A 15,491-nucleotide genomic window follows, 5' to 3' on the forward strand; every position below is an offset into this window, starting at 1 on the left:
TAGGGGACAGGACGACTGACCCGTGTTAAGGGAAGAATGAACGGGGCCATGTATCGTGAGATTTTAAGCCAAAACCTCCTTCCATCAGTGAGAGCATTGAAGATGGAACGTGGCTGGGTCTTCCAGCATGACAATGATCCCAAACACACCGCTCGGGCAACGAAGGAGTGGCTCCGTAAAAAGCATTTCAAGGTCCTGGAGTGGCCTAGCCAGTCTCCAGACCTCAACCCCATAGAAAATTTCCGTGTTGCCCAGCGACATCCCTAAAACATTACTGCTCTAGAGGAGATCTGTATGGAGGAATGGGCCAAAATATCAGCTACAGTGTGTGCAAACCTGGTGAAGACTTACAGGAAACGTTTGACCTCTGTCATTGCCAACAAAGGTTATGTTACAAAGTATTGAGTTGAACTTTTGTTATTGACCAAATACTTATTTTCCACCATAATTCACAAATAAATTCTTTAAAAATCCTACAATGTGATTTCCTGGATTTTTTTTCTCATTTTGTCTCTCATAGTTGAAGTGTACCTCTGATGAAAATTACAGACCTCTCATTTTTTGCTCATCGTTCTCATGATCATTTTGACCCCACGGGATGAGATCTTGCGTGGGAGATTATCAATGGTCTTGTATGGCTTCCATTTTCTTACAGTTGCTCCCACAGTTGATTTATTCACACCAACCTGCTTGCCTATTGTAGATTCACTCTTCCCAGCCTGGTGCAGGTCCACAATTTTCTTCCTGGTGTCCTAGGACAGCTCTTTGGTCTAGGCCATGGTTGAGTTTGGAGTCTGGCTGTTTGAGGCTGTGGACAGGTGTCTTTTATACAGATAACCAGTTCAAACAGGAGCCATTAATACAGGTAACAAGTGGAGGACAGAAGAGCTTCTTAAAGAAGAAGTTACAGGTCTGTGAGAGTCAGAAATCTTGCTTGTTTGTGGGTGACCAAATACTTATTATCCACCATAATTTACAAATAAATTCTTTAAAAATCCCACAATGTGATTTCCTGGATTTTTTTTCTCATTTTGTCTCTCATAGTTGAAGTGTACCTCTGATGAAAATTACAGACCTCTCTCATCTTTCTAAGTGGGAGAACTTGCAAAATCAGTGGCTGACTAAATACTTTTTTGCCCCACTGTATACCCCTTTTCGACCAAGGCAGTTTCAGGGCTGATTTGGAGCTGGCGCTGAGAACCGTTTTGGTAACCCCTGTGCTAGGGTACGTGGAATCTGCTCCCCCACAGCCGCTGGCATCTCGAATAAGGAAACAGATCATTTCATTTACATGCAATAAATAGAGGGGTATGGTGGGCGAACAGTGCCACATGAGTGCAAAAATGTTGTTTGTACTTTGGTGTAATTTATATCCTACAATGTGATTTCCTGGATTTTTTTTCTCATTTTGTCTCTCATAGTTGAAGTGTACCTCTGATGAAAATTACAGACCTCTCATTTTTTGCTCATCGTTCTCATGATCATTTTGACCCCACGGGATGAGATCTTGCGTGGGAGATTATCAATGGTCTTGTATGTCTTCCATTTTCTTACAATTGCTACCACAGTTGATTTATTCACACCAACCTGCTTGCCTATTGTAGATTCACTCTTCCCAGCCTGGTGCAGGTCCACAATTTTCTTCCTGGTGTCCTAGGACAGCTCTTTGGTCTAGGCCATGGTTGAGTTTGGAGTCTGGCTGTTTGAGGCTGTGGACAGGTGTCTTTTATACAGATAACCAGTTCAAACAGGAGCCATTAATACAGGTAACAAGTGGAGGACAGAAGAGCTTCTTAAAGAAGAAGTTACAGGTCTGTGAGAGTCAGAAATCTTGCTTGTTTGTGGGTGACCAAATACTTATTATCCACCATAATTTACAAATAAATTCTTTAAAAATCCCACAATGTGATTTCCTGGATTTTTTTTCTCATTTTGTCTCTCATAGTTGAAGTGTACCTCTGATGAAAATTACAGACCTCTCTCATCTTTCTAAGTGGGAGAACTTGCAAAATCAGTGGCTGACTAAATACTTTTTTGCCCCACTGTATACCCCTTTTCGACCAAGGCAGTTTCAGGGCTGATTTGGAGCTGGCGCTGAGAACCGTTTTGGTAACCCCTGTGCTAGGGTACGTGGAATCTGCTCCCCCACAGCCGCTGGCATCTCGAATAAGGAAACAGATCATTTCATTTACATGCAATAAATAGAGGGGTATGGTGGGCGAACAGTGCCACATGAGTGCAAAAATGTTGTTTGTACTTTGGTGTAATTTATATCCTAAAAATGGGGTTTAGGGTTGGATGAATTACCACCTAAAATGTGAAATAATATCGTTGAAGGTTATATTGTTTAAGAACTGCTTATGGTTTAAAGATTAAAAAGACATGTTTTTGGAATAACTTGTGTAATGCCAGTGTAGCTAGTTGTTAGCGATAAACGACCTCCAGCCAAGACTGCCTCTTCTATGTGCAGTTTACAGTCCAGTCAGAAACTTGAGATGTGATTGTTCGGCTCAAACGTGTTGTTCTGAGTTGATTTATCACTCATTTAAAAACACTTGAGATCCGTTTCTACAAAGTCTGTTCTCCTTAATTCAACAAATTCTACACACTGCACCTTTAAGCAGCTTTGATGTCTATTTTAAAATAATGCAAGTGACGGGCTGCATGGTGGTGCAGTGGGTAGCGCTGTTACTTCACAGCGAGAATGTTCCTGGTTCGAATCCCTGGCCGGGCAGGTGTGGGTTCTCTCTGGGTACTCCGGCTTCCTCCCACAGTCCAAAAACATGCTCATCAGGTTACTTGGTTACTCTAAATTGCCCATAGGTGTGAGTGTGCGTGAATGGTAGTCTGTCTCTACATGTTTGCCCTGTGATGGGTTGGCGACCTGTCCAGGATGTTCCTTTGCCTTCCGCCTGAAGTCAGCTGGGATTGTCTCCAGCCCCCGTGACCCCAAATGAATGGATGGTAACAAGGGGCAGAGTGTGAAGAAAGGTCACAACTTAACATTGCACATTTAATAAAGGTATTTTGAAATGTAAGGACTGTTTCACAATATTTTGTTGCATATTAAAATTCAGTTTACACAACATAAGACAAAAATATTTTATTATCTTCCAGTAAAATGATACAAAAACTGAGAGCTGAGTTTCTAAAAGCAGTGAAAATATAAACATGTCAGCACATCAGAAGCTGAGTGAAAACGCCCGGTACGACAAGTTTGTGAACACATCGATGTGATCGCTGCTGCCGCCCACAGTAAGGACCTGAAACACAAAAACACACACACACAAACGTTTATTTAAAAGCTTCAAACAAAACTAAAAGGATGTGTTAAGTGATGCATTCACTGACTCACCCTGTGCTCGGTGCTTTTGGTGTTGAGCTGCAGTGTGTTCAGGCTCTGTGGTGTGCAGGGAATCTGAGCTTTGATGTCCCCACCCAGCAGACAGTGGGACACAAAGGGGCCGTCACCTACGGTCAGGATCTACACACAACAAGGAGCAGGAGGAGGAGGAAGAGGAAGAGGTGGAAGAGAAGGAGTCTTAGAAACAGAACTTCGTAGCACATCAGAGCAGCATCCTCCGGCCGCTGAAAAATTGATGCCAATGCTGAAGTGTTAAAAACTGCAGTTCCTTGAGTGTCCACTAGAGGCTGGCTCCAGAAGTACTGGAAGCCACATACACACCCATTCAAAAAATCTGATCTTTATGTTTACAGCCTGGTACAAAAAATGTTTTTAGTCTGAATAACTAATTTCTCGATCGGCACACACTGTGCGGGGGGTGAATTTTTTCATAACACTGCAGTTTTGAAGATATTAAGAATAAGAGCTTTCCATAATGAGAGGTGCAGCTGACTTGATTGACAGGTCACGGATACTACGTCCATAATTTATACAATCTATGAGCACATCCTGTCAGAAAAGAGGAGAGTGGTCTCACCATGTCCTGGTGGAAGGCGGCCTGTCTCTGGCAGCCCTTCAGGGGGAAGATGGAGGTCGGGGACAGAGAGCGGAGATGCCACAGAGACAGAGACGGTCCTCCACCACACAACTGGAGGGAAAGAAACAGAGTTCAAAGTATTCCATTACATAAACACAACCAGTCAAAAGTTTGGACATCGACATTGTAGATTAATACTGAAGACATCAAAACTATGAAATAATCTGGTTTTGCCATAATCTGGATTACAACAGTAGTCAAATAGGGCTATCCATTGTGTGCTAACCCTACCTCTGAACAACACAACTGATGGTCTCAAACACATTAAGAAGGCAAGTCATTCTACAAATGAACTCTTGACAAGGCTCATGTTCATTAGAAACCATTCCAGGAGACCACTTCATGAAGCAGACTGAGAGAATACCAAGAGTGTGCAAAGCTGTCATGAAGGAAAAAGGGGGCTACTTTACAGAATCTAAAATATAAAACATATTCTGCTTTGTTTAACACTTTTATGTTCATTAAATAATTCCATACATGTTCTTTCATAGTTTTGATGCCTGCCAAACTTTTGACTGGTAGTGTAGGTCTGCTTTATCACTATTAAGATACATATGACGGGTCCAGATTAAAGCTGGGGTTGGTAATCAGATTTAGATCCACTTTTTGTTATACTGGTTAAAATGATCTTTATGTCCTGATGGTAATCAATACATAATGTGTTCTTAAAAAAAGAGTGAAAAAAGACACTATTTACAGCTGGAGTAAACCTGGGAAAACACCAACCAATCACTGTTTTTTGGGTGCCAAAATTTCCTGCCGTTCTGCCCGCCTCCTGCGCAAACATTTCCCTGGCGTGCACTCTGAGTCCCCATCTCCTGCCTCTGCTTCCCCTGACTCTACTGACTGCCCCTCTCGCTCGACCTCGGGCCTGTCCCCTCTGACCCGATGAGGTGCTTTGCTCAGGACTGTAGTCCGGATCAGAGTCTAAAAAGCTCTCACCACGGGGGCTCTGACAAGCAGAAGAATGAATGACATTTAGTAAGTCCTACAGAAATGTAGATGTACTGTAGCGTCCGTCCGGACGCTGTAGGGATGACGAGCCGATTCGTGAACACGTTGATCTTTAATAACCGGTCACTGTCGGCCGTGATCACGCCAACCAACAAAACAACAATCAATGTTTGAATGAACGAAGAACTTCTCCTCTTGTCTCTCCTCTCTCCAGCTCACACACTCTACACCTCTCCTGATGCCTTCACTGACTGTCAACACTGTAGGAATTAAGAACATCTACACTGAACACGTTTAACAAACAGTAGAGCTGTTACAGTTTTATATGTGTTAGAACTTTTCTCCTGATATTGTGTCACCAGTACAACTGGATAATACTAGCATGACAGTTGAGAGTACTAACAGCAGCCATGTTTGTTTGTGTTTTTAACTTTCAATATGATAATGTTTTGGTGAGGACCGGTTTTCAATCAGTCACCATCATATGGTCGCAAGTCAGCGGCGCTCCTGCATGTGAGCGGGGGGGGGGTTTTGGAGGAGCTCTGAGGGAGGAGGGGAGGGGTTAGTCCTGAGGAAATGCTACATTCAAACTCATGCTAGTTTTCCGAGACTACCAACCCCAGCTTTAAGTGTGTGTGTGTGTGTGTGTGTGTGTGTGTTTGTGTGTTTGTGTGTTTGTGTGTGTGTGTTTGCTCACCATCCAGTCGGAGTCTGTGGTCAAACAGCTGATCCATTTCCCGTACTGAGGTCGAGCACAGCTCTGAAACACAAACACTCTGTCAGATATCCACGATCTAACACTTCATGTAGCTTCTTCTTCTTCTTCTTCACGCCTGCTTTGCTCTTTTATGGTAAAACAATATCAGAGGGTTTGATTCTGGACTTCTGCATCCTGAATAAAAACGAAACGACCCCAGCTGCGTTTCCTCACCTCGTACTTGTAGACCTCGATGCAGTGAACACACTGACCCGTCCGGCTGTCTGAACAACAACAACAACAACAACATCAGTGTCAGACAAAGTATTAAAAACCCTCTGCTGTTTACACCTGAGAACAACACGGCCGCCATCACTCACCCCACATCCTCACGGCTCCGTCTTCCCCCCCTGACAGGATCTCTGCCTCCCTCTCCCGCACGCTCACACAGTGCACGTAGTCCGAGTGACCCTGCAGCACCGTCTGAAAACACAGAGTGAGCTCCTGTTACGAAACACGTCAAACTCTTCTGGAGGAACTCTACTCCAAAAACATCAACATGATGGTTTGGATGTGTCCATCCAGGATGGAGGATTCCAGGATTTCCAAGACATACCTTGAAGACTCCGTGCTCCAGGTCTAGAATGTGGACGTTGTTGTCTCCTCCTCCGACTACCAGACTGTTGTCCTGAAACACAGAGAGACAGAGCTCATCCTGGACCCTGAACGCATCACAGACTGAATAACGAGCATCCACACCGGGTAAGTATTAATTTCTATGTTAGGTGTTATTTTTGTATTTTCAGGGCCTGGGTCCACTGATGCTATTTTTTACACTGGCAACATTTCGTTACAGAGAACAAATACAGCTCATTGAATAATGAGCTATTCACACCTAAACGTTTTTTTTGAACCAGTAAACATGTTTATTATTGCTGCAAAGACTGTCTCTTTGGAATGGGTGTGTGTGTGTGGTTTCCGGTGTTTCTGCAGCCAGCATCAAGCGCAGGGGCTCCCAAACTTTTCAGCCCGCGACCTCCAAAATATTGGTGCCCAAAGACTTGTGACCCCCACCGTCCCTCAAAGTGGTTAAATGTTGCTTCATACTTCAAGATGAGTTTACATACACGCACATGTGGCTGTGTTTCCTGTGCTGCTTTGAATTAACCTGCTGCTACTGATCCTTTTGTAAATGAACTGTTAGCCAACCCTAACTCTAACTTTAGGAGTCATCTGGCAAAGAAAGGCAGAAAACTAATGAAATGTACTTATTTGCAGGATTTTATTCCAAATTTAATTCATATGTTTGTCTAGATTTTTATTATAATAGGTAAATTAAGCAAATTTAGAATACTTCAAAAAAAAAAAAAATCTGAAAGACATCCTGTGACCGTCCCATTGGTGTCTCAGGACCCCCCAGGGGGTTCCGACCCACACTTTGGGAACCCCTGCTCTAGCAGACGCTCGATGAAGTGCAATTTTCGGCAGTTTCGCATTATCTTCGTATCATAGACTGTATAAAATATAGACGTAGTATCCGTGACGTCACCCATTTGTTTCTGAACGTTGTTTTGAAGCCAATCGCGGCGGCAGCCATATTGCTTCTGTCGAGCCAGTGTGTGGTAAAGTGGCGGGCTTTGAGCCTCCTAGCCAACAGCTGCAGTGTTCCCACAGGCAGCTGTGTCTCTCATTGGAAGACTAGTAATCTCAATATCTTCGATTCTGCTGCGTTAGAAAAAAATTCACCCCCCTCACAGTTAGAGGACATCGAGAATGAGCTATCCAGACTACACTCATCTTTTGTACCAGGCTGTACACATGTTTATTTCTGCTGTATAGATCGTCTTTTTCCCATTCATGTGTATGTGGCTTCCGGTACGTCCGGAGCCAGCCTCAAGCGGATCCTCAATGAACTGCAGCTTTTAACACTTCCGCATTGGACTCATATTTTCAGACCGGAGGTTGCTGCTTGCTTCGTATTTTAGGGGGATGCTGCTTGGTTTAAAATGGTTCAACTTTTGGAACGCCGTGCACGTCCATGTCACCAATCGAAATGAAGAAGAGGCGGGACTTTGTATATCAACATTGTTAACAAAAATGGTGGAGAAGGAACTAACCAGATTTGATTTTTAGGGTACTGTTTTCAAGTGTGGAGCCGGTAGACTGTATCAATAATGGACGTAGTATCCGTGACGTCACCCATCTGTTTCTGAAGCGCTGTTTTAAGACCAATCATCTGTGGGGGCCATGTTGCTGCTGTCGAGCAAGTTTGGCATAAAGAGGCGGGCTTTGAGCCTCCTAACCAACAGCTACAGTGTTCCCGCCTGTCAATCAAGTCAGCTGTGCTTCTCATAATGTAAAACTCGTGATCTAAATATCTTATCTTACTTTTGCCGCGTTATGAAAAAATTCACCCCCGTTCAGTGTGTGCCGATCGAGAAATGAGCTATCCAGGCTACACTTGTTTTTTGTACCAGGCTGTAAACATGTTTATTTCTGCTGTGAAGATCGGCTTTTTTGAATTAGTGTGTATGTGGTTTCCGATACTTCTGGAGCCAGCCTCAAGTGGATCCTTGTTGAACTGCAGTTTTCAGCACTTCTGCATTGGACTCATATTTTTAGACCAGAGGTCGCTGCTTGGCTACGACATGATTCCTTTCCATTCTTGTAATGAAACATGGTGAAATCCCCTTGATTAAAGCAAATGTGACGCCTACAGGTTCTACCAGGCACTATCAAGTGGCCATTGACGAGCTTTGCTACCTAGCATCAGTCAGCGCCAGTGAGAAGCGCTCTGACTTTGAGGTTGTCGGTTGTTTGCTCCACAACACCTCCAACTTCTTTGATTTTGTCATCTTAAAGTGTTTCAGGGTCTGTTTGAAGAGGAGCCCAGCGTGTTCACACTCACTCTGGTGTTGACGACCATGGCGTTGATCTCAGGGATCTCCAGACTGGATCTGAGGACAGAAACACAACAGCTCAGAGGTGCAAGTCTGCAGGACGGACAGATGATAATCAAACTGAAAGAAACGGAGTCTCACTTGTAGTTTGGTCGTTTTGTCCACAAAGCTTTGACATTCTGAGGAAACACAGAGACAAATATCAGACAGATCCTCTCTTCAATCACACTTAGGGTTGCAAAATTCCGGGAATTTTTAAAGTTGGAAAGTTTCCATAGGAATTAACGTGAATTTATGGGAATAAATGGGAATAAAGCAGGAATTGATTAAATTGAAGGTTGGCTCTTTGTATGGAACTTAAATATAGTTGGGGAAAATAGATTTTAGCACAATCCTGACTAAAACAACTAGATTTCATGCAAGTACAGTTGAATATCTATACTATTCCTCAATCACATGCACAAAGCACACTGCTTACTGCAGGGCTATTGAGACCACGCCTCCTACAAGCACTGTGTGTTCCTCCATCACATGCACACATGATTTCTAGAATCCTGCAGAGGCTAGGCTTGAGAAGCTTGAGGGAGGATGCTTTTTTATTTGCATGTTGAATGGGACTTTTTTGAACGGGAGAGCAGCTCTTTTCATTTAACATTTTGAATGGGACTTTGTTGGGATTAATATTTGTTAATTATTGAATGGGTTGGGTCGGTGGGAATGAGTAATATTTAACTCAACATTCATGTTTTTGTTCTTCAATGAAAGAATTGATTGTTCATTGAAATATTTAACACTTGATTAAGTTCTACTTACAAACAAATCTGTTCTAATTGTATTATTTTGGATGGATGTCTGCTTATAACAAAACATTACCCTCAATTCCCATCAATTCCCATAATTCCCATGGAAAATTTCCAATTTGGAATATTTCCAAAATACCCCAGCTAATCACAGAATGTTTAAAAAACAGAGAAAATCAAGAGGATCCGAGGTGTGTTTGTTATTATTTTTTTTGTGATCAAATTTTTTTTTATTGTTTTTAAAGATATGCAACACAATGAAATATCAACTGTATAGGATAAGTCGAGGCATATCATGAAGTAAAACAAAGAAAAGAAAAAATAAAATAAAATAATAGAAGGTATGGCGACACCCACCCCAACCCACCCCACCTCAGAATAGATCTCCGTATGATAACAACAGGGAATTCATAGTGATAAAGGAAGTGAATAGTGAATAGTGACAATGACATCATTTATAACATTAATGTAAATAAAAATAAAGACAACAACAAAAGGAAATGGTCAAGTACTACCGTAATAATGCTCATTTAAATCATAAAGTTAGACATATTCTTTGATCTTAGTTATGGATTTTAAAGGTGACATATCACGCTTTTTTCATCAATATATATTGGTCTAAGAGGTCCCCAAAACATATCTTTAAAGTTTATGCTCAAAAAAACACTTTGAAATCAGATTTTGGTCTGCCTGAAAAGCCCTCTTCTTCAGTCCTCCTCAGAACACTCTGTTTTCTCTCTGACCACGCCCCCTCAGGAAGTGGATGTACCTCGGCTGTCCAGCACGTTGATCTAATGTTTACATGTTGGCTGAATATACACGGCTGCTCACAGATCACGTTACTTCAACCCTCTGAATCTGATCCAGAATCTGATCCTGACGGAGAGGCACCTGTAGCAGGACCTTTCTGAAGGATTGGTCACAGATTTAGTGTTTCTTGTTGTTTTATTTATCAGTATGTCGACGTGTGTCTTGGTACACAGCTACGAACATGTAGCTATGTGGCTATGCCAACTAGCGCTAGCACTTATCCATGATAAATAAAAATCATCCACTAGATCTTCAAATCTGCAGGCCTGGGGAGTAAAACCGACCTCTACCAGAAAGGCAGCGGGACCTTTCTGAAGGATTGGTCACAGATTTAGTGTTTCTTGTTGTTTTATTTGTCCGTATGTAGACGTGTGTCTTGGTACACAGCTACAGCTATGAACATGTAGCTATGTGGCTATGCTAATTAGCGCTAGCACTTATCCATGACAAATAAAAATCATCCACTAGATCTTCAAATCTGCAGACGTGGGGAGTAAAACCGACCTCTGCCAGAAAGGCAGCGGGACCTTTTCTGAAGGATTGGTCACAGATTTTGTGTTTCTTGTTGTTTTATTTGTCAGTATGTAGACGTGTGTCTTGGTACACAGCTACAGCTATGAACATGTAGCTATGTGGCTATGCTAATTAGCGCTAGCACTTATCCATGACAAATAAAAATCATCCACTAGATCTTCAAACCTGTAGACGTGTGGAGTAAAACCGACCTCTGCCAGAAAGGCAGCGGGACCTTTTCTGAAGGATTGGTCACAGATTTTGTGTTTCTTGTTGTTTTATTTGTCAGTATATCGACGTGTGTCTTTGTACACAGCTACGACATGTAGCTATGTGGCTATGCTAACTAGCGCTAGCACTTATCCATGATAAATAAAAATCATCCACTAGATCTTCAAATCTGCAGACGTGGGGAGTAAAACCGACCTTTGTGTTTATTAAGACAGCCTACAACTAGCATGCCTCCCTCCTAAGCTCCTTGTTAGCACACATTTGTGCAGGTAATGAAAAACGGAGGAGGGATTCAGTATTATTTTATACAGTCTATGGGCTGAACAAGCTCCGAGCTCTGACTCCGTGACAGACCGGATATTGTTGTGACGTAACAAAAACACGGAAGTCTGAAACGGCTCGTTTTACACACATTTACAGAAAGGTGGAGAAATCAGAACAGGGGCAGAATGGATTTTTTTCATTCTCGGGGGGTTTGTAGACAGGGACACATATTTTAGGTAGCGAACCATTAAAAAGTCAATTTTGCATGATATGTCACCTTTAACCAGGATGAGATAGTGGTTCCTGTGGCTCCGTGCATCTTCGCCACTGAGAGCTCCATAACAGCTATATCAAGATACGTATTAAGCCACTGAGATCTTGACAAAGAATGTGGTGATTTCCACCGTAGTGCCAGCATTCTTTTTGTTTTTTGTTTGTTATTATTGATTGAATTTAATGACAGTCACCTTCTTGATGAGTTCGCTCCAGTTCCACGCGCTGATCTCTCCGTTCCCCGCGCTGAGGAGCTGACAGTCGGTGGAGAGCAGAGAGAACACGGGACCCTCGTGAGCTGGCGAGAGAACCACAGAACATCACCTCTTTGTTTGTTTGCAGTAGGAGCGGATGTGCTCGCCTCACGCTCACGTCACGGTTTTGTCTGTACTCACCTGTGAATGTGAGGACGGGTTTCTGACTCAGGGCGGTGGCTTCTGGACTCAGAGCTGCAGACAGGCTGTGACAGTTCAAAGACAAAGAATGATTATTGATAACACACCTTCACAACTGAGGGAGCGAGTGGATTCAAACTCTCAGGTGTGTGTTTAGTTGTCTCACCTGAAGAGAGCGATCTCTCCGTAGTTGTTTCCAGCCGCCAGGTATCGACCGCAGGGAGAGAAGCTCTGAGAGAAGACGGACATGTGGAGCAGCTGCAGAATAAAGACAACACACGTTAACGATCCGGATCAAGTGTCAGAACCAGCAGCATAGTCCACTCTAGACCGTCACCTGTTACCTGAACCTGCTGTTGCCCCACACACTCCTTAGTGAAGGCACTTACACTACTTAGTTCTTTTCTTATATGGCTCCCTCTGGTGGTCGTATGAGTAATGACACCGGGTCAAGTATCGTGATCATGCAACAACTTGCAGTGTATGTTTAACCCCTCTTTATTTTCTCTTTTCAGATTCGAATCAAAGACTGTATAAAACAATGGACGTTCTGACAGATCACTAGAAGTGAAGCCAAAACCTCTGGAGCTCACCCTGCTGATACACTGCAGTATAAGTCATAAAGCCAGCCCTCTGCACGTTAACACAGGAGACTCTGTTCAAGCTATCGGCTGTGGTTAAGTGAGCACGACACCAAAGGCGCTTGCTAATAATAGATACATTAACACTACCATTTCTCATCCTCGTCTCAGGGCTCTAATATCCCATAATTTCCAAGCATGTATTAATAAATAAATGTCCTGATTGCATCCATGCTACATTCTATTTTATGGTTTTTATTTGAAACCTGGGATCAAACCCCAACCTTCTGATTGAGAGACGACCAACTCTACCACAGAGCCACAGCTGCCCCTTATAAAGTCTATAAAGGCCATATAGACACTAACTGATCAGAAAAGTCATTAACTACATGTTTGCCTGGTTATTATATTGGGCATAAGTAGTTGTTAAGTAATACGTTTTTTAATACTCAACTCATATGTTTACATATAAACATGCAGCCCAAAGTGCTTCACAGAATAACAGACAGAAAACAACAGCGATGGTAAAATTATAAAAGGCATTATTATTACAAATAAAACACTTAAAAATAAGATAAAATAAAATCAACACAGTAAAATTAATAAAATAAGTAGGAGTGGAAAGAAAAGTTAAAAATAAGATAGCGTTGACAAGATCAGATGAATACAGGGAATTAAATAGATAAATAAATAATGAAATAAGATAAATAAATGTTAAAGCAATGGTTAAAACTATAATAATGCAGTCCAGGGCTAAAAATAAATTGCTCCAAATTAAAGGTAAGTTTGAATTTTCCTCTTAAAAAAACTCAGAGAGCTCGCTGTTCTAATGTCCAGAGGAAGAGAGATCCATAGCTTAGGGGCGTAAAAACAGAAAGCCATCTCTCTCTTTGTGAGACACACGAGGAACATTTAAAAGGGAAGCATTCGAGGACCTCAGTGATCGGGTTGGAGCATAAAATGACAGGAGATCAGTGCTGTATGGAGGAGCAAGGATGTTAAGAGCTTTAAAAACAAGTAAAAGAACTTTAAAATCAACTCTAAAAGCAACAGGAAGCCAGTGCAGAGTTTTAAGAAGAGGAGTTATGTGATCTGATTTATTTTTCCTTGTTAAAACTCTGGCAGCAGCGTTTTGAAGAAGCTGCAGTTTCTTTAGAGAAAGGGCAAACCTTTAAAAAGAGAGTTACAGTAATCAATGCGGCTTGTCATGAAAGCATGAATTATAACCTCTGGATCTTTCTGTGATGATAAAGGTCTGACTTTTGCTATGTTTCTAACATGATAAAATGAAGTACTTACGATCTTGATAAAATGAGAATTAAAATGAAAATCTGATTCTAAAACCACTCCCGGGTTTGTGACCTTTGATTTAATTTGCCTGTTAAAATCTCTCACAGTAGTTTGTAGTTGTTCTCAGGCTGCTTCGGGTCCTACTAATAGGGTATTACATTTCCAAAAGAAAAACAGGAGTTTCCATTTACTGCCAGCCACTTTATATGGACTGCTTTCACCCAAAAGGAGGCAGGACAACAAGTTATGGACTAAGTACCTACTTGGATTGCTCTTGGATAGATTTATGTCAGCCCCCATTGTGGCAGTATTTTGGCTTTATATGTTACAATGGGAGGAGAAGGAGGTGCATCCCTTTCTGTGTTTTTAGTGTTTTTTATACTTTTGAGCTTGTGATTTGGCAAATTCACAAATAACTATTGTATGCATCTGAATCGCACTGTTCTTCATACTGTGTATGTTTATTTAAAATAACCTGGTGCAATTTTATCCGTGCAATAACATACCTATCTATTTATCAGATAGAAGTGTACATAGTGTGTATACATTCGTAAAAGTTATTTTATTTTATTCTATTTTATTTTATTCAGAATCAGCTTTATTGGCCAGGTATGCTTGAACACACAAGGAATTCCACTTAGGTAAACTGTGCTCTCTTTGTACAAGGCATAAGAATAAGACCTACAAATAAAATAAAATAATAATAATAACAATAACAATAACATCAGCTATAAATACAAAAAGAACAACAAATAGGCATGACTAATATGTACAGGCTAAAATAATATGATAAAAGTGCAGTGGTGAGTAGCAGAGGACGTTTTTACATTTAAAAAAATAGTAGTTCTATTCTATTTTACATTTATCATTGCTGTTATTATTGTTATTATATATATTTTTTTAACTCTGTTAGTACATTTTTGTATTTCCCTGTTGTAAGCTGCTGTAACAAAATAATTTCCCCCAATGGGGGACCAATAAAGTATATCTTATTGTCCGTTTAATATAAGTAATATTAGTAAAAGTAATTTAATTTAAGTAAATGCACAGTATGCTCAGTGAAATTTGCTACCAATTACCTACTGAAAATTGAGCTGATTTACAAGTTAAACAACCACATTAGTCCTTCAACCATGACCCGAATTTACTAACAGTCTTTCTTTGACACAAATAAGAGTTTGAAATGTTTCTGTTTTGGGTAAATTTAAATATAAAACAAGAAAATACAAATTCAGCCTAAATATGAACGGGGATTGGCCAAGCGCTCAATCTCCCACAGTGTAACCAAAATCAGAGAATAACATGAGATTAGTTAATCTCAAAATAAGTGATTACAGAGTATATTGTACAGTATGAGGAATGAAATATATGCTAACGCTGTTAGCACTGTTTCTTCAAACAACACACACAAAGCGCAGGAACATCCTGAAGCTGAGAGCAGAACCATCAGTTTCTTCTCTCTTCACGTCAGAAAACAGATTAATAATCAGATTAGTGGATGTAGATGATTTTTACCTCAACGGGGCCCATCATGCAGCTTTGTTTTCACTGATAACCTCAGATTAATCTGGAGAGTTTGAGCAAAAATGCCTGAACGATGTGAAGAGGGAATGAATGCAGGCGCGGGAAGATGACGTCTCACAGGGAGGGCAAAGCATGCTGGGAAATGCAGTACACAGCGAACCAGCGGGGATTTGGTTTTTTTTCAAGAGTAAACTTAAGACTGATTTTAACATAAAAATAATAAAATTGAAATTAAAAATTGAATTGTTAATACATTAA

At 41.2% G+C, this 15,491-nt stretch overlaps 1 protein-coding gene across 1 annotated transcript; it reads right to left on the minus strand.

Moving 5' to 3' along the window:
- Positions 1 to 3,088: 3,088 nt before the first annotated feature.
- On the minus strand, positions 3,089 to 15,358 carry thoc6 (THO complex 6). Its single transcript, XM_034711345.1, has 13 exons — positions 15,225 to 15,358; positions 12,005 to 12,096; positions 11,839 to 11,903; positions 11,638 to 11,741; positions 8,694 to 8,731; positions 8,561 to 8,609; positions 6,269 to 6,340; positions 6,033 to 6,135; positions 5,887 to 5,936; positions 5,653 to 5,715; positions 3,942 to 4,052; positions 3,356 to 3,484; positions 3,089 to 3,263 (listed from the first exon to the last, which is right to left on the minus strand). Exons 1-13 carry the CDS (start codon positions 15,240 to 15,242, stop codon positions 3,183 to 3,185), a joined length of 975 nt encoding a protein of 324 aa, XP_034567236.1. The 5' UTR covers positions 15,243 to 15,358; the 3' UTR covers positions 3,089 to 3,182.
- Positions 15,359 to 15,491: the final 133 nt, after the last annotated feature.

The sequence above is a fragment of the Notolabrus celidotus genome, chromosome 20 (genome assembly GCF_009762535.1).
Source record: "Notolabrus celidotus isolate fNotCel1 chromosome 20, fNotCel1.pri, whole genome shotgun sequence".
Lineage (NCBI taxonomy): Eukaryota > Metazoa > Chordata > Actinopteri > Labriformes > Labridae > Notolabrus > Notolabrus celidotus.